The sequence below is a fragment of the Amblyomma mixtum genome, chromosome 8 (assembly GCF_055824585.1).
Source record: "Amblyomma mixtum isolate Tamu chromosome 8, ASM5582458v1, whole genome shotgun sequence".
NCBI lineage: Eukaryota > Metazoa > Arthropoda > Arachnida > Ixodida > Ixodidae > Amblyomma > Amblyomma mixtum.
In genome coordinates, this window is record NC_143019.1 from 57,020,100 (window position 1) to 57,044,069 (window position 23,970).

The 23,970-nt window shown below is 48.2% G+C and overlaps 2 protein-coding genes across 3 annotated transcripts in view; one reads left to right on the forward strand and one right to left on the reverse strand.

Moving 5' to 3' along the window:
• The window catches only part of LOC149332560 (MAP/microtubule affinity-regulating kinase 3-like), a 634,516-nt gene that overhangs the window by 264,633 nt on the left and 345,913 nt on the right, over positions 1-23,970 (reverse strand). The gene's annotated exons all lie outside the window — the stretch shown is intronic.
• On the forward strand, positions 9,663-10,703 carry LOC149332565 (uncharacterized). Its single transcript, XM_089557525.1, has one exon. It carries the CDS (start codon positions 9,663-9,665, stop codon positions 10,701-10,703), a length of 1,041 nt encoding a protein of 346 aa, XP_089413651.1.

The following is a 23,970-nucleotide window of genomic DNA, read 5'->3' on the forward strand; positions in this document are numbered from 1 at the left end:
CATAAATCATTGCTTCTGCGCTTCCGAAAAAAGCTGTGCGGGACGTTTTTACGCCACAAAGCCCACAAGCACAGTGATTTTGCAGCGGATGCGGAGCATCTTGCAAAAAGTGCTACTTTCGATTATTAATCACAGCTTGCAGCGCACGCCATAAACATCGACGTATACGTCAGCGATCCGTACGCGCTTGGGTTCGTTTACCTCACAATAGATGGGAGTACGGCGCTAAAGGCGCAATTATTCAATTCAGTCATTCAAGCTAATGCACCGATAGCTCTGCGAAAATAAAGTGCAGCGTTTGTGTGCGGCCCCAGTATGCTTTCCATCAGTTTTTGCTGCGGCGCAGACAGACAGATTCAGCTCAGGGGCTCATCTGAACCTAAAAGCATGAAACGGGCGGTTATAAACTCCCATAGAAATCCATGTTTTTGATATCTCGTTTTAACGAAGTATACTTTTCAGATAATGGGATATGAGGAACATCCAATGAATACCACTGGTCATTTCGCGCTGAGTATGCCAATCTGAAACGGTACCCAGCATTTATTTCTTTGCTTAATCAAAGTTGCAAATTGTAGTTCCCCGTTCTCCAAGCTCCTGCCCAGCTTTTCGTTTTTTTTTTCAGCATCAACGATTGGTTCAAACTTTTTAGCAGTGCTCTCGGTGTGCATGACGGCATCAAGGTCAAGCTGGTTTTACAGGGCGAAGCGGCAGAAAACGAAAGTGAATCTCCATTGACCACAATGCGGTATAATCATCAAAGCCCTCGGTCAGGCATACACATTCTTCACAAGACATTCCCTTCACACGAACTGCACCTGCTGCCGTGTCTGCTTAGTTAAATTTGCCGTACGGTCGCAGTTGCCGTAGTTAGCATACTTACCATACGATGGTGTTGGGGCTTGCGTGCTCGTGTGTTGTGCGGCGAAGCCAACAACAACAAAAAGATTCTTAAAGGGACAGTGAGGAGAGCTCTATTAATATTTTTTTTATAGCAAAATCCGATAGTTCGGCATTTCATAGCTTTGTTGCCACTTGGCCGGCTGCGAAAGATGCCTTTATTTCTGAGAAATTTGGATTCGAAGTTGAAAAAGGTTTTCCCGCCGCTCAGATTCAAACTTGGAATTCTCCTATGACGAACAGGACTAAGTGACGTGAAACATGACATTCACATGACGTAACGCAGACTCCGTGATTTCTGACAGCCAGCACAGCGGCCTAGCAGCAGCCGAAATGAAAGCTACCGCCGGCCGCACGTTGAAGGCATCTATCGGCTATTGCGGCCGTCGCTACCGTCGCTTCGCGTACGTTTGCACCGGCGTTTTGCCAGCGTTACGATGGATCCTGTTCTCGAAGTCGTCAACGAAGTTCTCGCAAATAGACACTTTTAGCATACCATGTACCTTGTTACCGTTAGCGGAATGCCGGGAGCCGGCGAGCAGGCGCTGATTGGTCCCGATGCTGCAGGCGCGCGCGTAGCTGCCGGGTACGTGGCGCCATCTGGCGACGTCAAGGAGATTTACGCATGCATTGGCTGCGCCTCAGTGATTCGTGGCTCCTCGTGTCCCAGTGTTACTAGAACCATTGGTTCTAGCAACACTGTTTTGTCCTATGACGTCATCACGCTTGTACTTGCGAGTTTGGCCTGTGGCGGCGATACCTGTATTTTGGTTCTTGCTCTTTTCTACGTTACGAGAGCTTTGTTGTCAGTATTAGTGGCGTTTTTGTAATCAGGAGCTGGTATTCTGTCGATACAAGCCTACTTCAATTTCTCCTCAGTGTCCCTTTAAGAGGGAACAGCGCGAACAGAGGATACAGAAATGAACACAGGTGCTGACATTACAACTGAAGTTTATTCGAAAGGTGCACACACAATAAATAGTCTCGAGGTAAGCTGTCAGCTGAGTCATTGACAGGGGCGGTGTAAAGGACCGGATAAAAGCGAAAACAACAAGACAGAGGAGAAGGATGGATGATGGTCATGCGGTTGGGTAAAAAAGGAACGTGGCTAGCACTTTATGTAAAAGGTTTAAAAAGTTAAAAGTGTTCTACGAGAGATAGGCTCACTTCTTCAGATAGGCAGTCTCTTTCGATAGTAGGTTGATGGACAGACTGCTGACACACGTGTCACCACGGTCTTGAATCAGGTAAGCTTCATGTATCTCACGTGTGCGCTTCCCGTGACATCTTTTCAACATCTTTGTCTTATCGAGGGCTGGCACGCAAGAGCATTTCTGACAGTGAATGGCCAGGTTGCTGCCTGTGCCGGTCTTGAGTGACTTCGAGTGCTCTATTAGACGATCGTTGATGCACCTTCCTGTTTGTCCAATGTGGGACGCACCACACGATAGAGGTATCTGTCACACAGGGTTTTAGATATAATGCCTTGTGCTTGATCTTGCACGCGTTTTTCGGCTGATCCTCTTGATTGACTCTTTTACAGAGGCCTCCTAATTTGTTAGGCGCCGAAAAAGCTACGCGTATTCCGTGTTCCCCGGCTATATTCTTGAGTCTTGCCTCGTGTACGTAGGGATTTACCGCTGTTCTTGACCGATCCGGTAAGCATAGTAGTGGGTAAGTTTTTATGAAGCGAAAAGCTTCACTACGAGGGTCGGAGCTGAGCTTCGCGTATGCCGTGAAACCGTATGGCGAGTTCTGCGCAAGCGCGAAACCGAGTGACGTCACGCGCGGCGCAGGTGGCCGCAGCCGTCGCCGACTCCGCTGCCTGACCTTTCGGCGCAGCCGCGCGCTACTGCGCATGTGCGCCGCCTCCTCACCGCCGCTACTACTGCGCGCTCGCCTCATCGCCACCGTTTGACCTTTCGTTGCAGCCGCGTGTTTACCACAGTTACTACGCACGCGGAAGGAGGGCTATATAACGCGCTTAATTGCTACACCGTTATCGTGGTGCTCCCAGTGCATTGTGCGCGAACTGCAACAGCCATGACGTTAAACCAAGCGTAACTGCAGCTTTTCGTTCGTTCGTTTATGGGGTTTAACGTCCCAAAGCGACTAAGGCTATGAGAGACGCCGTAGTGGAGGGCTCCGGAAATTTCGACCACCTGGGGTTCTTTAACGTGCACTGACATCGCACAGTACACGGGCCTCGAATTTCTCCTCCAAAGAAATTCAGCCGCCGCGGCCGGGATCGAACCCACGTCTTTCGGGCCAGCAGCCGAGCACCATAGCCACTGAGCCACCGCGGCGGCGCAGCTTTTCCCTTGTATATACAGGCTTAATACTGCTAAGCCACTGCCATTTTTTTTTCGCACTGGTGATTATATTACAATTCACATAATTTCTCATGCTTTCAACAGACCGGTACAAAATGAAAGATTAGACGGAATTGCACATTACTTTATTTACAGCACCCAAAAAGTTTCAGCCAGCTATCGGGGAGCCCTAGCTGTGTGATCGCACCTGCCCGAGGTGCACGCGGAAAGGTGAATACGTGCAAAAGCACGGCTTTGGCATGGTGTGCGCTTTACCCTGGCAAGGCGACAATGGCATTCAAGCTCCTGGTATGTGTGCGCAAGGCGCGGTATTAGTCGATAGCGCAAAGTCATGGCACTTGGGGCAAACGAAGTTTGAAATAGTCTCATATCATTGTGACCTTTGCGAGTAGAATGACTTCCGTTTACACGTTCCGATTTTCGTCATTCTTTTTGAACTGCATGACCTACAACAACAACAACAACAATTATGCCTTCTTTTCACGATGACATAGTCAGTGGAAAAAACGTCGCAGTGCCTCTTTAAGGAGTGTGAGGAGACCTAATGGACACACGCAACGTAGACACCCAATTCTGGTGGCATGTTTCCTTCTCTATAATGATGCGGAAGGCACCACTATGCGTGAATAACCACGTGACATTCGCCTACAACAACTAAACAATTTATAATGAATGTTTCTGTGATGCTGTTTCGGTTTCAACAGCCGAACGATGGCTGTGACCTCAAAGAGTAGTTTTATGTCGTGAGACATTGAAAAACGTCAATATAATCGCTGGTTCATTGTTTTAATTCACTACAGTGCTGAAATCAGCCTTTCCCAATAGCCGAAATGATAGCGTATGTAGAAGCACCTATTATATTGCAGTTTTTATTCCTCACATGACCTATAACCTCTCTTTGACGTCACAGCCATCGTTCGGCTGTTGAAACCGAAACCGCAACAGCACGAGAAAGAAATTCGATTATAAATTATTTAGTGGTCGCAGGAGGATAACGCGTGGTAATCCGTGTATAATAATAATGCCTTACGCCTCATTACAAACAAGAAAACACGCACCCAAAAGTTAGGCCTATGCTCCTTTTAAAAGGGTCAGTCTACTGAATTTTATCGACCATATTTTCTTTGCGGCAACCGATAGCTCTTTACTCAAATTACCGTTTAGCCAGCTGTGGTGCCAAGGAGTGCGGTAGAACATTTTAAAATAGAATTTATTAATGTGGGAACACATCTGTATGAGATGGTAGTCCCATCTGGCAACTATCTGGATTTCCGCCGCGCGGCTACAAACATGGCGGCGCCCGTCGAAGCCGGACCTCTCGCTTCGGACTGAATTCTCGTTGTTGCTGCCTTTTTCAGTGCGCTCACTGGCCATAAATGGGGCGCCTGTCTTTCGCTTCGTCTCATCTCGCCTATAAGAAAACATATAAGAGATAAATTTGCTTTATTTTAATAATTAGAGTGGCGATTCTGCCGCTCCTAGACTTAAGTGGAGAGTCGGTTTGTTTACAGCAATGGTTCCCGACCTGACGACCAGATGGCGCCACTATAGGCTGAGTTTATTTTTGCGTCTCTGCTAGCATACGCTGAACTAAAAGTGGGAATGTGCTTGCGTTTTGCGTACGTGTAACTATAAATATTCATGTGATTTACAGAAAAAGCGAGCGGTACGCCTTCTACAGTTTACTAGAACAAAACGTGCGTTTCTCTGACATTGGGGCATACAAATGGTACGTAGTATATTCACTTATGCTTCCACAAAAAAAAAAAAGACTACCACTTTCTTGAACAAAATGAACGTTTGGGGTCGCCACCATGCTTTCTTACGCGACTTTTAACGCCGAAATAAAATATAAATTCCTGCCTAAACCGGGCGCAGAACCCTAGTTATTGATGTTATAGGGTGCGAACTACCAGAATATGCCATTATTTATACACTCATCTCGGTGAGTAGACTGACCCTTTAAGGTCTTTGGGCTTCTGTACCGTTTTACTAAGGGAGCTGATGTCAGAAGCTCGCCTGTTCTTGACTGCTCATCAGGGATCGACGTTATCATGCGCTGCTGTGTATAACCACTGTCTCGCGTCTTCGACACGCCAGCCACGTGGCCGACAGGTGTGTTTGCGCATCCGGGGGAACAAAACGTCGTGGCTTGCCTGGAGCTCCAAGTTGCAGTAAACGACACTATGGTCGATGATTTAGAGCTTGTTGCAAAAGTTGAGGTTCTCCATTGTCATGATTGAAGGCTCAGTCGCTATTCGATAAAGCAAAACAGAAACAAACACAGAAGAAAAAACTTAGCGGGGGGGGGGGGGCTTAGCTTTATATTCAGCGCCTCTAGTGGGAAGAGCTCGGCGCGCCGTGTCAAGCGGCCGCCGTTACCCGACGAGCCGAGTTGGTAGCCCGTCTCTCGCTCATGGTATGGCGTCGCGGGAGGAGCGCGGCGCGCCGTGCCAAGCGGCCGCCGTTACCCGACAAGCCGAGTTGGTTGCCCGTCTCTCGCTCCTGGTATGGCGTCACGCTGTGACGTCACTAGGCATGGTATGACGCCAGGGGTCATTCTAAAGGTCAAACGTGCCAAGTGGCCGCCGCCACGCGAAAGGCCGTTCTTGGGAGTAGTATTGCTTTCGCAATAAAAATCGGCAGAGACACATAAGACTGCTTACGTGTGAGAATGCGAAAACATTACTGTCCCTGGGTGCATTGTTTGCGAGTTATGTTTGCACATGGGCGATGGAAACAAACGCTAACAGAGCGGAGCCTAGGTGCTCCGCCGTTCGTATTCCTTTTCATCACGCTTTTACTTCAGTGGTAGCAAAAAGACGCTAGAGTCGTCTGTGATGCATTCTAGGACGACTCTAACCGCTTTTGTAGCGAAAGCTACATTGCTCACGAACTTGCTATTTCGCTGTGGCGATGCTCCGAGGAGGCACAGAGACCGACCTTGAGCCGTTGCCTAGCAACCGCCGCAGATAGCGGAGGCTGGGCGCTCGCCGCGCCATCTGGCATGACGTCACACCGCGCGCCTCGCCGCGGAGGGTCCTAGACGCACCAATCTCGGAAGCGGACGTCTGTGCCGAAATACTAACTCTAAAAACCAAATCGGCTCTGGGACCGGACGGGATCACTAACAAAATCCTGAGAAACTTAGATGACGAGTCTATAAAGCTCTCACAAAATATATGCAGGGAGTATGGGACAAAGGCTGCCTCCCGCAACAGTTGAAAACGGCAGATATAGTCCTTATCCCCAAGCCAGGCAAATCCCTGAAACTGGAAAATTTGAGACCTATTTCCTTAACATCATGCACAGGAAAGCTAATGGAAGGCGTAATCCAGACTAGACTAACACGCTTTATGGAGCAAAACGATTTGTGGCCGCACGAAATGGTTGGGTTTCGGGCCGGCCTGTGCACACAGGACGTGATGTTCCGTCTAAAACATGACATCATAGAATCTAGAACCAAAGATGAAAAGGTGATATTGGGCCTAGATCTGACCAAAGCCTTCGATAATGTGAAACACGCAGCGATTCTCACTGGCATCCAAGAAATTGGGGTTGTTAAGAAAACATATGACCACATAAAGGACTTTCTATCAAACAGAACAATCAAAATGAAATTTCAGGAGATAGAATCCTCCACCGTCCGACTGGGGAGCAGGGGTACGCTGCAAAGATCGGTCCTTTCACCCTTTCTTGTCAACGTAGCTATGCGAGACCTCTCGGCAGCGTTAAGGGAAGTGGAAAATTTTCAATTCAGCTTGTATGCGGACGACATCAATCTCTGGATCAACCGGGGCAGCGACGCGAGCATAGAGGAACGCCTGCAGGCAGCAGCGGACATTGTCGTGTCCTATGCAGCCGAGAGGGGCCTCTCATGCTCTCCGCAGAAATCTGAACTCCTTATATACAATCCAAAAGCGCTCAGGTGCAAGCGCGAAATAAATATCAGCATCACAGTAGACGGACAAACGGTGCCAAGGGTCGAACAGATTGGTATCCTAGGGCTTTTCCTACAAGCCGACGGATATAATGATACAACAATTAAGAAGCTGGACAATTACACCGCACAGGTGGCTGGGATATTCAGAAGAGTCGCGCTCAAGGGTCGGGGCCTAAAAGAGCGTAGCCTCCTGAAACTGATGCAGACGTATACATTATCAGCCACATATTCTATGCCACTCCATATCTGAACATCAGGTCAGATGAAAAAAAAAAGAAAACAGAATAGACGCACTTATCAGGCGATGCGTGAAGAGGGCGCTGGGGCTTCCCACTACGACCTCAACGGACCGCCTCCTCGAAATGGGGGTGCACAATAACTGGACTGAATTGGCGGAAGCAGTGCATATGGCGCAGCTACAAAGATTCAGCCGAAATAACACGGGCAGAACCATCCTGGGTTGGGTGGGGCTGCAATCAGACAAGGGTGCGAGCTACAAAACAGATATTCCCTTAAAATGTTGCGAACACACAATCGTACCCCATCTTCCCAAAAACATGCACCCGACCTATAACAAAGGAACGGAGGCAAAAAAGGGCGGAAGCGCTTACGAAGCGCATGGAAAATACGAAACCTGAGGAAGTCGCAACATGTACACACGGCTAGCGGAAAGTCGGGGGCGGCAGTCTCCACGGTGGTCAACGGTAGTGGGGTACCAGTCACCGACGCATCCATTAGAAGCCGAAACATAGATACGGCTGAGGAAGTTGCAAAAGCGCTCGCTTGCATTGGAACGAAAGCAATAATCATAATCAGCGATAGCAAAACAGCAGTCTGGAATTCGGCAAAGGAAGGGTCTCGAAAGAGGCAAACACAATTTTAGCAAGTTCTGAATTGAACCGTAAAATTACGATAATCTGGACCCCCACACACGAATCAGTCCCAGGCAATGAGGCGGCACACGAGTTAGCCCGAGCTCTTTAATTAATTCCGGGTAACCGTAGAGCCGCCCGACTGTCGGGGACTGGATGAGCGCGCGCAAACCTACACTGAAATTGTCGAGCACTGTAGAGTTGGAAGAAGGTCTCTGTCACCACCGGACCGAACTTTAAGCAACAGAGAGGTTGTCGCTTGGCGACGCCTGCAAGCTGGGAATTTCTCAATTCCAGTCTGGTTGTTCCTCACTCGATTAGACAATAGAACTGATGATAAATGTAATATCTGCGGAGAGAGGGGCACTTTTGATAGACACAGAGAGAGGGGAAAGGCAGGGATGTTAACCAGAAAGGATTCCGGTTGGCTACCCTCCCCAGGGGAAGGGAGTGAGGGGATTAAAGAGGGAAGAGAGAAGGAACAGGAAACAGTCACAATCTGTCAATCAAGGCAGTCTCTCAAAAAACAAAACAGTGCCTTGTAAGCCTTGATGGCAGTCGACTGTTGCGGCCACGGACCGAGGATATCGGCCTCTGTGAAAGGGCGAGGATCAAGGCGGTCTAGAGCAGAGCGCAGCTTGTCTTTCGGTCACAAAGACAGGACACTCACACAAGAGGTGAGTGATTGTCTCTTCACAGGCACAGTTTACACAAGAAGGGCTGTCGGCCATCGCGATCCGGAAAGCATACTTATTTGTGAAGGCAACGACGCGCAACATCACACGGAAGACGGAGGCGCAGTCCAGGGTCCAGTGCCCTGAGGCGACGGTTGCAGAACTCTCCCGTGTACCACGCTGAAAGTGTGAGCTCCAGCCTCAGGGAACGAAGCCCACACGCTGCGTCAGCTCTCGTTACAGGGTATTCGTCGGCCACGAATACCGCAGTGGCCCGGCATCCACTGGAAAATTATGTCATGTCCTTTCAATGTTGCGTCATGGTACAGCTTGCGGATTTCTGCAAAAAGTTGTTCGTTCGTGTGACCCGCGGGCACTTTTGATCATATAATCTGGCAATGTCCTGGCAAGAACATTAAAAGTAGAGATGCCCGGGAGGACTTGCTGCGAAGCGAGTCCCCCGCCGAACAGCAACAAGTCATCCGCCTGGCGACGGAGCCGCAAAGAAACACTGCAACTTCGCCTTCTTTAGTCGCGGAGGCCCCGCCCCCCGCCCCTTGAGCCTGCGCGCCAGGGACGGGGAGTAGGGGGCCTCCTACATCGGTGGAAAATAATGTTCTTCTTCGCCGCGGAGCCGCCGCCGCCGTTTGGTATGACGTCACACCGCTTGCCTCGTCGTTGCGAGACCTTTCTAAATATGCCAAGGGCTTGCGTGGCAAATCCCTCGAGCCTTTTGAGTGTCACATCGCTGAAAGGACGAGGCCTGAAGGAAAGAAGCTTGCTTAAACTAACTCAAGCATACGTAATAAGCCGCGTGAGTTATGCCACACCTGTCTTAAACATTACGGCTGCGGAGAAGAAACTACACTCGCTCATTCGACGGTGCATAAAGAGGGCCCTGGGATTACCGATTAGCACCTCCACAGAGAAGCTGCTCTCTATGGGAGTGCACAATGCCTGGGACGAAATAGCGGAGGCTGTCAGAATTTCACACCTCGAAAGATTAAGCCGAACAACCACAGGCAGAGCCATCCTTGAAATGGTAGGCCTGCAAACAGATAGGGGACTACGAGTCAAATCGAGCATTCCGCAGGACTGCCGAGAAAATCTAATCATTCCCCCACTCCCTCGTAACATGCATCCCATATTCAACACTGAAAGGAGGGAGAAGAGGGCAGAAGCACTTATCAGACGCTTCGATCCGATGGACAGCAAGTCCGTTGCGTACGTGGACGTAGCAAGTGGCAAGTCGGGTGCGGCGGTCGCCTCGGTGGTCGACGGCCGGGGTGCCCCCGTATCGGCAGCCACCATTAGAAGCCACAACGCGGAAACAGCTGAAGAAGTTGCGATAGCGCTCGCTTGCGTTGGAACGGAAGCCAATTTTATAATTAGCGATAGCAAAACGGCCATCTATAATTTTGGAAAGGGTAGGATCTCGCCGGAAGCGGCAAGGATTCTGGCCAGTAGACAGCTAAAAAGAAAAGTTAGCCTAATTTGGACTCCCGCACACGCGTCCATTCCTGGCAACGACGCGGCCCACGAGTTAGCCCGAGCTCTCTACTTCCGGGTGGCTTTGGAGCCGCCTGACTGCCAGAACATGGACGAGCGTCTGCTAAATTATACGGAAATTGTTGAAAATTATAGGTTACAGAGGAGACTGGTGCCACCACCGGATAAAAGTCTAAACAATAGGGAGGCAATCGCATGGCGACGCCTCCAAGCTGGGAACTTCGTAAACCCGGTCTGGGCCTATCATGCTCATAGAGATAAAGAAAACGACAAGTGCAAGCACTGTGGGGTGAGAGGGACCCTCGGCCACATAATCTGGGAATGCGCTAGCTTCCCAGGGGCTAACGAAAACATAAATTGTAGAGAAACCTGGGAAGCCCTGCTGCGGAGCGAGGCCCCTGCTTCACAGCAACAAGCCATCCGCCTGGCGGAAGAAGCCGCGAGGAATCAAGATCTCTTCTCCTGCTTCTAATCGCGGAGGTCCCGGCCCCCGTCACCCAGGACTGCGTGCCGGGGACGGCGAGTAGGGGGCTTCCTTATCTGGCGGAAAATAAAGTTGTTATCATCATCATCATCTCGTCGTTGCGCTGGCCTCCGCTCGCTTCGCCAGCCGAAATGCGACGTCACTACCGAAATATCATTAGACGAAACTACTTTCGCTAAGTACATCCTGGCCTAGCTCAGCTAAGCCACTGCCATTTTTTTAGCACTCAGGTAAGAGCTAGCGCGATGAGAAGAAATTCGAACAGCTAAGGAGGCGCCGCGTTAAAGTTCTTTTTTACGAGTTTACGTCTTTGGGCGTATGATAACACTCGGAGAGCTGTATGACGGATGGTTGCATTACAATTTTAATACGAAAGTATGGAAAGGCATACAATTGGAGGTGTATATATGTCGTCGGTTCGAATACCTGTCGCAAGCTAGCCTCCGACAAAGGAAGGAAGAAACAAAGAAACAAAGAAAGGAAGAAAAAAGAAAGAAATAAGGAAGGAAGGGAAGAAAGAAAGAAGGAAAGAAACAAAGAAAGGAAGGAAGGAAAGAAATAAAGAAAGAAAGAAAGGAAGGAAGGAATGAAGGAATAAAGAAAGAAGGGAAGGAAGAAGAAAAGAAAGAAGGCAAGAAGGAAAGCAAGAAAGAGAAAGAAAAAAGAGAAAAGAAGAAATAAAGAAAGGAAGAAAAGTACAGCGCATGTCTATCGTACAGCTACATCACGTTTTTATTTGGGTTTTTATACGTGCTTAATTTCCTGGCGCATGCTCACCGAGTGAGAGGCGTTTTTTCGAGCTCGCATCAGTTGCTAGTGCACTCCTGCCCTGTCCGTTCTCCCTGGGTTTTCCGTGTTTTTCTGTGCGCCATATTTTGGTGGATCGTTACCAACTAGCCCAATATTCTGCTTTACTGAATTACACAGATGGCGCCAGCTTACTAAATTCCATAGATGGCGCAAGCTTACTGAATTGCATAGATAGCGTCAGCTTACTGAATTTTATAGACGGCATCAGCTTACTAAATTCCATAGATGTCGCAAGCTTACTGAATTCCATAGATGGCGCAAGCTTACTGAATTCCATAGATGGCGCCTGCTTACTGAATTCCATAGATGGCGCAAGCTTACTGAATTCCATATATGGCGCCAGGATACTGAATTCCATAGATGGCGCACTCTTAGAAAAAAGGGTGTGAGAAAGGGGTAAAAAGGGCATAGCATGGACTTTTACACCCTTTAGAGGACCCTAGGAATAACTTTACACCCGTTAAAAACACGCTTCCATCACTTACCCCCTTTAAGAAAACTTGCACCCTACTTACACTCTCTACCAGTGTTGATAACTGCGCGTCCGTTCCTGCCCCTAAAACCGCGGGAAGACTATAGTTTGCTCGTGTGCCAAGACGGGGCGCTCGTGCAGCTTTTTGTGAGGAGTGCCTTGATGCGCGCCGTCTTCATAGAGAGACGGTGAAGAACGTATATAATGGTCGATTTCTATTGTGTGGCAAATACATCATGCAATTACGCTGATCAGTCTGTGCTGAAAACGGAATGCAAATCCTTAGAGCTTTTTTTCTTATAGACTATTTCTAGTACGACAAAAATATTCGATGCTTTAATTTGACATGATGCGACGATAAGCTCCAACGCTCACGTTCTATGCGCATTTTAATCTGTGTCCATTTTCAAGGAAATGTAATATTTCCTCTTCGCGCTCAGCTGCGTGTTACAACAAGATCGGCGGGCCTCAATTTAATGTGATAATTGCACTTACACCATAAGCTCACGTTGTTCTATAGGACATTCGTGGTTTACGTATTGCGTCAGTCGATGTTACGAGTGCTTAAATAACCTAAATGCAATTTGCACTTGACAACCTTGTCGTTAGCAGGACGGGGGCGGGGATGAGCCTAGGGTAATCTTTTACAAAGAAACAGAAGAAAAACTACTGATTTTTGGGAAGCAAGTTGGGTCCTCGGCCACTTTACCCTCCTCCCTGGCACTGCAATTTCTTGTTTATTTCTCCACTAAATTTGAAAAATACTTTTGAATACTATGCACCAAGAGAAAAACAGAGAGCAGAATACTGCTTGTCGTAAATAGTTATTGTGACCAATAAATGAATGCTCAAACTTTGTCACATCTCATATTTCTCATGGCACACTCGCAAAACAATTTCTGTAGAAAGGGCTGTGCAGGGAAGAGGGAAAGGAAGGCGCCTTCGACCACGGTGACTGCAGCAATTAGTCCAAGTAGTTTTTTTTTTTTTGTCGCGAGTCCACTACTCCGCATTTATAAACGACCAAAGGGGACAAGAGTGCTTCGCTTGGAAACCGTTGAAGCTCTCAGAAGGGCGCGCATTCGTCACTTAAACCTGGTTTCCGCGTCTGCTGAATATGTCATGATAAGAGCCTTCTGCGTGGGCGCGGCTCGCTGTCCAGTGCAATAGTTTCCTCGAAGTCTGTCTTGTGGTCACAAGCCTCCCTGTGTCCGCCACCGCGCTTCATTCTCTGTTCATTTGTTTGACACCCATTTTGTTCAGCGAAGTTTTTGGTCTCGCCATGACTGTGATCTCGCCGATGTACGATGCCGACCGCGTCCAAGGCTCTTACTTGAGTCATCAATCAGACGCGGCGCAATGTAAACCGCTCCTTAGAAACTCTTCCCCCCTCTTACGTCCATGGTTTACTTTCAGTGACCCGGCGGATGACTAGCAGAAGGCTTAAAAATGCAAGCTGTAACTCGCCCGTAGTCGCACGTGATGAAAGAACCAGTAGGTTCCAAAACGTGTTTTTTTAGTAATTTTTTGGTTGGCGTTCTCTCCAACTTAAATACGAACCAAGAGTCTCGACCACAAGCTCTTTTAAGATCACTTCGTCCATCTCCCATTGCCTAAACCACTATCGAAGAGGCTGCTTGCTACTTTGGTCTCGTTTTTTTTTTTACTCATGGAGTGTCCTGGAGGTTTGAAATGCTGCATCCTGTCCACCCCCGCCCCCTACTCTTCCTCCCCTCTCCAAGCCCCCTGGATACTCCCGTGAGGGTTCTCTTGCGTTCCCCGACGCGGAAGCACTTGCACAAAAGATCAGTCAGGCACGGCCAGGTGTCGACCAGCGCTGCCGGCACCATGGCGTCCGCCACGCTTCCAAAGAAATGTGTCGGGAATGAAAAAAAAGCATGAAATGAAGCGGGAAGCGAAGAGAAAAAAAGACCCCAGCAATGAAGAATATCTACCCTGAGCCGATGGCGTAGCTTTCTGCTTCCCCGGCCGAAAACTGCGACATCTTAATGACCTCAACTATCAAACATAGGATGAGCTCTTCCCAAAAACATGGAAATGAAGGCTTAGCGGCGCCACTCCAGAGGTCAATGCCTTGCCGAGCGCCCAAACTGAAGACCGACCTTTAAATTCTCTGTGTATAGTTTTATTGGAATTTTTCTGTGACCCCAATGAGGAACGAACGAATATTGCAAAGCACGCTGTCGCTAGAGAATAATACAGGAGCGAAAGAGACGCGGTCGCGCAGCTTACCAGAGCCTTTTTGATTCGCAGCCCTGATAACCGCTTGAAAGATAATAACCCCGCGCTCTCCAGTCTTTGCGCGATTACCTTGCTGTCTGTGCACAATGCTGACTCCCTGTTCGCACGAGTACAGTCAGTGGTTTGAAGTTATCCCGCATTACGAGCTTTCCGACTGACTTGGTACTGCAAGCGCAAGTGAGTGTGAATGCTAGATACATGTGTAAATGCTGCAATAAATAAATGTTGTAAAACTTATTTTTTATTAAGTGTGTTCTTAAAAAAAAATTCAATACGTTCAGATAAGCGCACATATCCATGTTTGTCCCACATTTTGTGGACCATCCTGTGTACCATCTCTTCATGCACCTTTTTTTCGATTATGTATGTATGTTTACCTAAGGTTTCATAAACTAGTACCTACATGTTTAATACACATTGGCTTCATCTGCTCTCCTGCTACAATTACAAGCTGACATTTGCATTGTTTTGATACCTGGGACATCCTCTTGAAAGAAGTACACCAATGAACATTTGAAATTCATGAAATTTGAATTTCAGATGTTGTATGAAATTTCAAACCATTAAATTTCCCCACGAGTGCGCCGATGAGGACGACTGCAATGATACTGTTGTTTACATCGCTGCGTACGGACATCTAGTGCTCGTTTTCATGAAATAAAACGCAATCTGCGCTTTAATTATATTAAACAATCTCTCCTCTTTTGTACCGGTTGTACCCGTGCTTGTTTACGCAGTGCGACAATCTGTGGGAAGCGCCGATGTGATCGCTCACCTGAGAAACACATGACAGCCGGGTTATTGCCATCGCGTAGGAACGGCACTTCTCACTAATAGTCCCTGCTTCTTCCGACGTGAGCAGTACTCTATTTTAAACTACTTTATCCAGAAGTTTGTTTGGTGACCGCTCGCGTTAACTGAAATGGCCTAACTTGTTATCCACAAACTAGCGTCGGCGACGACTGCTCCTGGCCGTAAAGCACTGCTCGGCGGTCTGGGTCACACCGGCGCTTCCCGTTCATCATATGTGCGCCCTGCGATGTAAGCAATAGTTGACTTCAGCTCACAGTTGTCGTAACTACACTCGCTGACCATTGGCATTTGGTTGTGAATTCGCTATTCAGAACCGCCGCAATCACAGATCTCACCCTGTGGACGCTAGGCCTCGTCGTCGCGAAAGGGAAGGGAGTCGTCGACTAAAATTAATTTCGCAAGCGCTTGTCGTTGGTGAGTGTTCACCTGTGCACATTTGAAATAAAGCCGTTCATTTCCCTTATTTCTAACACGGATAATGTAAAGCGCGAATATATTCACGCTCAGCCGCCGACCTGCCGAGGACACGAAGGCTGACTGTCCGCCGATCGAATTCGTCGGTGTCGTTGACCTAAAAAACTTTTCACACTACAGTCACATTATAGTCCATTAGATAGTTCACTATAATCACATGCTGCTGTTGACCGTGACAGTGTTATTGTCGGACTAGTGTGACCGCAATGACTGCCGCCGTCGTCTTCATTGTACTCTTAAAACAAGCTGAGGCTTATTCGAATGCGTTTGGAAAGTGTCCTGCAGCACCGTGGGGGTCCGTCGAGTCGGAATGCCATTCCAAGTCTCGAATGCCATTCGACTCAGATCCCATTCTAACGTATCCGTGTAGCACAGGTATAATTCTCCACGGTAATTAATTACATTTCAGATGGAGCCATATTAATTGTAATCGGTTTGCTATTTTCAAGACTGATGTCAAACCGAGCTGTGCCAGCTGCGTCCTCATTTTCTACCTGAGCAAGGAATGCGGTTTGTACCACTGCTCATTGTAAAGAAGTGGGGAAAAAAGGAAAAAAAAATATTTTTTTGTATTCACCTCTCTTTCCTCGGCTGTTCTGGGGGAAGCGGAGACGGTAGAGGTGAAATACCAAGAAAGCAGACACGAGGGACAAGCGGAAACCGGTTCGGAGAAGGAAAAGAAGATAAGAAGCAAGAATCTGCCTGCAGAAGGAGAAAAGGGTGAAAGGCATGAAGAAAGGCTGCAAAGGACACGTGGGTTCGCTCCTTCGTCCTTCCGCGAATAGAGCGCGACCCGTCATTGCGCTGCGTGTTACTGGCAGCTGCTGCCGGATGTAGTTTGCACTTCGCGCCTCTGGACGGTGCTTCTCACGCTGTCTGCTATGCGACTCTGTGGTGTGCAGTCGCCGAGGGAATAACGCGTTTCGATAGCCTGCCAACAGGCTTACTTCGCGACGACGTCATCAATCCTGGTGAGTACTGTCGAACGTTTATCTGCTTGTATTTTGTAGAAGGGCGAGGAATTATTTATGCTCATGTCAACTTTCACTAAAATAATTAAATTTCGTCATCGTCTTTCCGTGCATCTTAGAATAAATATATGCAGACTAATTGTCACGGTGCAAATTGCGTAGCACCCTTATATCTCCAGCAATAAGTTTTGGGCGCGAAGCTTTTACATGTTTTCGACGCAGTCGCCTTTCATCAGCTCTTGACGGCGGGTGTACAGGGTTAATCACACTTAGAGGGAACAAGGCTCCGCGTGGCTTGCGACCAACCACCATTGCGACAAAGCCGGTAGCAAACCCGTGCAAAGGGGCACATGACACGAAGCACCACTTCGAGGTCCCTTTTCTCGTGCGCCACTGTGCATTGATTCATGAACGGGTTCGATGCAAAGGCACTCCGCAGGCACGCGTCCACGCGGAGCCGTGTTCCCTCTAAGTGTGACTGACCCTGTACGTTGTAAAATTGCATGCAACCTCCAGCATGAGTGCAGTTAATAGGGCATTTAAGCTTCAGAGGTTGAGTCCTACTTTCATTTACGAACCTTGGTGATTGCTCTGAATGGTTGAAATCTAAAAAATAATTGAACTGGAGACCAAAACTTTCTATGATGCGGCCCAATGCCATTTGGCAATCTTTGTTCCAGACGCACGTGGTTGAGGTGTGCACCGAGATATGTGAGACAGTTACTGCATCATTTCCTTTCCTCAAAACCAATTTTCAGTTCTTTCTCCAAGCCGCTATAGCCGTTCTCAAGCTTCACCCGCAAACATTTTTCTATCGCTATTTCACGTCAGTAAACCCTCACAACAGTTAACAACTTGCAAAATTGCCGCTGACTTAGAAGATATTTAAAAAAAAAAGATTTTTTCCCCAGTCTGCGTTATGAATTCTTGCTCGGCCCACAAAAGGGGAGATGCGTCAGTCGATGCCGAAATAGATTAGGGGCTTCTCCCACCTTCCTTTTCTACAAAGAATGCGAGACTGTTGACTGTAAATCGGAAACTATCCTTCTTGAGAATCTGACGTATATAATTTTGCAAGTTGTTGCAGAAAGAAACGCATGATCTCAGTGCGCATGCGCCTTTGTTGCACGCAGGCGCTGCGATAAGGAGCTAAACTTTCTAAATTCAGCCGGAATTTATCTAACGCCAAAAGCATAACTGAACAACAACTTTCTCTTCAGTTTATTTTTGCTTGCGAAAAGTGTTCCAGGCTCATAATATTAGTGAATAATTGGTAGCACCACTGCATGCATGACAGGTGAATAAAGATACCCTGCCTCTTCTTTTGGAACCGTCAATTATACTGCGTTTCGGTTTCGTATGTCTTGCTGATTTCAGCAGCGTCATCGTGCCCATTTATATCAACGCCGGAAAAACGCTGCAAATAAAAAAAGAATAAAAAAAACTAGGCCATTTTCGAAGTTGGAGCTGCACGCTACTTCCACTGCATGTTTGATATGTGCATCAAATGAGGAGCCTACAGTTTGGTCTACTTGTAGGGGCATGCATGTTCTTCTGTCAAGTAGCATGAACGATTCTACAATGATTTAGTGTCCAGAGCTTGTGTTGTTCATTCTTCTATTTATTTTCTTGGCCTGTAATCTGTAAATCAGCTGCTCCGCAAGGTTTCTTTTCCAACCAAAAGGTCTCGTTCCCAGACGACACTCTCGCATACATTGTGGAAACGAAGAGTCAAGTTCCCCCTTCTGAGGAAACTGGCTTGTAAAGATGGCCCCGAGAGGGCAGTCAAAAGAGTACAGTGGTACAGTATAGAAAAGAGTATTGCAGTCAACCTTCTGTAGCACTGCAGTAGAGGCTATAGGCAGGAAGTGGAAGGAAATGAGCCTTTGTTCCTATGCCCAGTAGTGAGCTAACTCATATATAGCATTCTAAAAATTTTTCTGTTGAACAACACCGTGCCTTCAACTTCCTCCCTTCCGAAACTCTCCTTCCCCCACACTCTTAGCCAGAACACGGAACCCACTCACCATAGCACTGTGACAAAGGACGATCTCCCTCCTTCTCCTGGCTAGGCTGCTGCAGGCAGAGTGCGATCATCCGCAGTTTTCATACGCTCGAAGACTGAGTGTACCCAATGGGTTCGAGACCTTTTTTTTTGGAAAACAAATTTGCGGAGAAGACGACTTACGGGTTTCCGCAAATGTTCAATTAAAATTTATGCATTAAATGTTTGTACCTCCCCGCATGTTTGAACTATCTTTTTTTTCTCACACAGGTTCACTTGGACAATGGATGCCATCACGACGTTGACAGAAGACTACTGAGAGTTATGCTGCCATTTTAAACTCAATGCGAAATAAACCCTGTCATGCGTACTGGTGTACTGTCACTGGAGTGCAAAACTGCCTTCTGATGTGCTGCACGGCACGCCACAACTTTATCGCACTCACACCAACATAACCAGGATTGTGGAAGAAAAAAATGTCTGAACTGCACGTAAATGAGGTAGTTATCATGCCTTTTCAGCGAGTAGCTTTGTTCTGCACGTGTATGGTAATGCTGCGTTTAGTTGCAATGTGAGTTATACATTACAGCTGATGCACCGTTACCACACACTTACATAGGGAATTAGTTTCCAGGCCCAAAAAGTATCACAGCGAACGCGCCTGTGCCTTACTTTCGAGAAGGTGTATCAATACACTGCAATACGTGATAGCCTACAGTCCTCTGGACGGTAACGTTACCCTACCAAAAGAGGCATAAGGATGCACCTCAACGAGCAAAACATACACACTTGCAGAACAATGTTACGCCCACTGATACGGTGCAAAGTTGCACTTCGGGAGCGCTGTTATAAACTGATTAGGTAGGTTTACCTATAGCCCTTGCGAGGGTAAGTTTACGCTTAACATTACCCTTTCTGACACGGTGTAAGGGTGCACCTGAAAAGATCAAAACCATGTCCTCTTGCAGAACAACGTTACGCCCATTGATAAGGTGTAAAGTTGCACTTCAGGAGCGTTGTAGTAAGCTCATTTGAAAGGCTTAATTGTAGCCCTTGGGAGGATAAGTTTGCGCTTTGAGATCGAGCATAAGCTTATTCCGAGCGGGTGCAAACATGCACCAGAAAGTAAAGCATATGTTTGCACTTTCACGGCCTAAGCGTCAGTCTTTCTGAGGAAGGGTAACGTTAGTCATAAAGGGCTTATACTTACACCTGATCAAACGGAATAAAATTAGTCCTATTGCAGCCTAAACTTTACACCACACACACTTAGTCCCCCGACGAGGGTGCAAATTTGCACCAAAAGGGGCTCGCCACAGCGTCAGTGGATTTACCCCCTTAAAGGACTAAAATCACACCTTTTTTTCTTAGAGTGCGCAAGCTTACTGAAATACATAGATGGCGCCAGCTTACTAAATTTTATAGATGGCATCTGTTTACTGAATTCTATAGATGGCGCAAGCTTACTGAATTCCATAGATGGCGCCAGTTACACCAGCGGCGGATCGGAAACCGATGATTCTCGGGCCCTCGGGTTGCGAGTCAGCGGCGCTATATACGGCTTGGTTAAAGCGGGTTTTTGTATGTATGTCGTGTGGTGTGTTCTGCTGATTGTGAGCACAAGGCTGCCAAATAAAGGATTCATAAGAGTGCTGCGCCAGGCTGCGCTTCTGTTGTCCCCGGCATCGTCCGTGTCTGTCGTCATGGTCACGTGACAATACATACCAAACTAATAAGAGCAGAAGACGGCACAAAAGCTTATGCTTTTGAGATCCGTCGCGTTTTCAGTGATTTCTATGAACTCGATTGTTCGAAGCTGGAGAGAGGCGGTAGAAACTAAATATTTTCTGGAAACTCTGTACCCTGCTGGCCTAGCTGCGCGCCATCGTGTCAAGAAGACGACGAGGATCAGGTTCGCGCAAGCAAGCCACAGTTCCAACGCCGTGCACAAGTGATCTTCAGCTGTAAGCGACATGGAGCCCAGCCATCATCACCCCAAGTCCACAGCTAGCCGAAAGCCGTCGAAATACTTAACACCCGGGGAGGATATCGGCACTCGGGCACCGGTCGATAAAAGACGGTTTGTCCAAGACGACCTCGCAGGCGAAGCCGCGGTGCTGCATGGCCGCCACCTTAAGCCTTCAACAACCGGAAGCAGAAGACTGTCCCATGTAGAAACGAAGGCAGTGGCAAGGAGACCGGAAGATCCGTGGAATCGCCCCGCGTTGCCTAAGGCCGGCAGGAAGTCACTAAGAAATGCAGAACCCGATGGAGCAGAGGCACAAGCCGTTGCCGCGGGACCTTCGTCAAAGGCGGGCGTTTCCGGGAGTCCACATCTAAAACGGCCAGAGCAAAAACCCACGAAGGGAGTGGAAACACCGTGGCAGTTCCCAATGCCTGGTGAGCTTCCATGCAAGTCGCTGCCGCCGCCAGATTCCAGATATGAGGCCGCCAGGCACTCACCGAAGCCCACTACTACTACCAGCCGGAAGCCTGTTAAATGCGCGCCAGAGAGAGCGGTTCCAGAAGGCCCTCCGCCGCATACCAGACGCTCCTCGAAACAGGGGCCGACACTCGATCAAGACGCCATCCCTGCCACCACCCGGTCCCGTGGTCTCAGCAAGCGCAAGTTAACCCTGCCTCCACTGACACCAGAAGAAGCGAAGCAGGACAATAAGAGGGATCCTGCTGTGGGAGTGCTTCCGATGGTAGGAGCCCTTCCCTCGACAGGAAAGGCTAACTTAATCGTGGTGTCCCCAGAAGCCGTGGGCGGAGGAGGCGTGAGGAGCCTTCCCCGGAAGTCGGCCATGCTGTCACCTAACTCGCGCAAGCCCACTCTGGTATCGCCGTTGGCGGCTTTGAAGGGTAGGCGCTCTAGGGCAGTCTCTTTCCCAGCGAAGCCCGTCTACATCAAGGAGAAGACGCGCTCGACGCGTCTGTTAGACTACGATGAACCTGGCTGGCAGCCTTACCACTACGACTGTGGCGCCGGCTGGGAACCCATACGTCGCCAGCGACCAGAGGCGGTGGAAAGCGACGACATACTCGCAGACCTTCGAGGCATGACAAAACTGGCAGCCGCCCCGAGGTTCGACCCGTTCCAGCGGCAGTCAAAGTGCGAGGTCGGTTTGCCAGCGGGTGTCGGCACCATGACGCCCACCATAGCGTCCTTGAAATACAAGAAGAAGCGCATGTCCTCTATACCGGGCTTCAGGTATCCCCTGGCCCCGCCTCCCAAACGGACTCTGGTCTTCCCGGAACGGGAACAGTCCTTGGCCATGGAGAGGGTGGCTGGTCTGTGCGTACTAGTGGTAACTGCGGCCGCCGTTCTCTTCCTAATCTACTACATGCTGAGGACCGACGACACGAGCCTACCATCCAGCTACGCCACCCCGGTCATTGTATCTGACGCTTACAACCAGTTCTTCGACCGAAACGGCAACCGTTCGGTAGTGCAGCACCCACTACCACCCGGACCATATGAATGGGACCCGTGGGAATTACCTGAATATGGTAGCCGCGGCGGGCACCCGTACAAGGTCCAGGACGCCGCTGTGGAATACGCCGGTAGTTGGGAAGCTTCCGCGGAAGGCGCTGACAACAGTGGATAGTACGCAACACCCCAAAATCAAGTCCAGCCCATATGTTTCGTCGTCCCACTCGAGGGCAAAATGCTTTTACTTCTTGGCTCATGGTATCTGCCACTTCACGGTCTAATAAATGTTGAGGGAACACACCTTCCTCGGGTGGTGAAGATATCAGTGTCAGTGAAGCTCAGTCATGCTTGGCTTTAATGTGTGCGTGTGGCTCATCATACTGCTCAGAGCAATGCTAAAAGCCGCACCAGATTCGGAGGTTGCGGGTTCGTGTCCTACCGGCAACATGTTGTTGTTTTTCTTCTGCTTACTAATCATTTATCTTTAAGCGATGAAATAATTACACTATAAATCTCCCATTTATCAGCACCACGAATTAAAACATTTCCCTATGTTCCTTGCTTTTGGCGGCTGTTAGCTTCAGTCATGTGCACAAGACATGTTGTTATCATACAATATGGCACATGCCCACACAGGTTGATCGGCCAAGAAATGGGGTGCACAGAGAGATTTGCAGACGAATTTTTTCATGGGCGAAAATGATTGCTGGGGTAGAGAGAAAAAAAAGAACAAACACCGAAATAAAACGGGAAAAGCATAACGCACGAAGGAAATGGACATTGTGGGATTTATGTATTCCTTAGTCAAGCCGACTTTTACTCGATCACATATTGCGTGTAGCAGAGCAAATCTATGCGTCAGATGAGCACGGAGTGCAATAAACGAAATTAACTCAGTGAACGCCTAGTTGTGCAGACGGGACTTTGTTTCTGAATTGTAACCCTCTTAAGAAGCTCGCTTTAATTGAACTTTTTTTTTCATGTAATACGATTGCTCGAATTCTTCCCAACGTTTCTAATCTGCTACCACCGCAATTAAAAGGACACCGAAATGATTTTGATGGTTACATTATATATAAAAAAAACTGGTCCTTGTGATTATTTTAGTCGAATTTGAAAGCTCTGCGTGGACCGTATAATTAATTTTTCTTTACTTCTCGCAAGCACCTCACCATATTTCTTAGCTCCCCCCCCTTGTCGTTTGACGTAGAGAGGGTATCTGGGCGAATGTTCTCCTTAGACGTGCCCAAGTGACGTGGGCGGGGTGGGGCCCGGTGGAGAGGAGTCCAATTCTATTTTCTTTGTATTTTTATTTTGACACGTCGGCGCGTATGGGTTAGGGCGAGAGAGGAGGATCATCATTTTTAATCGCCGATATTTTCGGTGTTAACGATGCCAACTTAAACATTTTTGCAGGTCGGAGACAAATGATAGAATAGCACTCACTCTTGCTCTTTTCCTATAGCCTCAGTAAATATAATTTGATGGCGCCATTAAGTGGTCGTTCAATGCAAAAGAACAAAAAAAAACACAGGATTGTTACGAGTGTGTAATACAAATATTCTAGCGTTAGCTGTGGTGTGACAGCAAAGAATATTTATGGCCTTCTGGCCTAAACTACTAGTTTCCCTCCGATACTCGGAGTTATGTATTTCAGGAGACGAACTGCAAAACACGATTAATGAGTTAGGCAGACAAATCAGTACTGTGAGTCTAAAAATTAAGATGCAGAAAACCAAAGTATTGTGCAGCAGTCTCGGAAGGGAGCATCTTTTTACTCTCGGTAGCGAGGTGCTGGAAGTGGTAAGGGAATACGTCTACTTAGGGCATGCAGTGACCGCAGATCCGAATCACGAGAGCGAAATAACCAGAAAAACTAGGAATAACTAGAGAGTATGTCTACTGAGGGCAGGTAGTGACCGCTGATCGGGATCATGAGAGGGAGATAACTAGAAGAATAAGAATGGGGTGGAGCGCATTTGGCGGCTTCTCTCAGATCATGAATGGCAGTT

What these genes read in the sequence shown, in the direction of transcription:
- LOC149332565 (XM_089557525.1), top strand. Translation starts at nt 9,663, where the DNA reads ATGGGAGTGCACAATGCCTGGGACGAAATAGCGGAGGCTGTCAGAATT.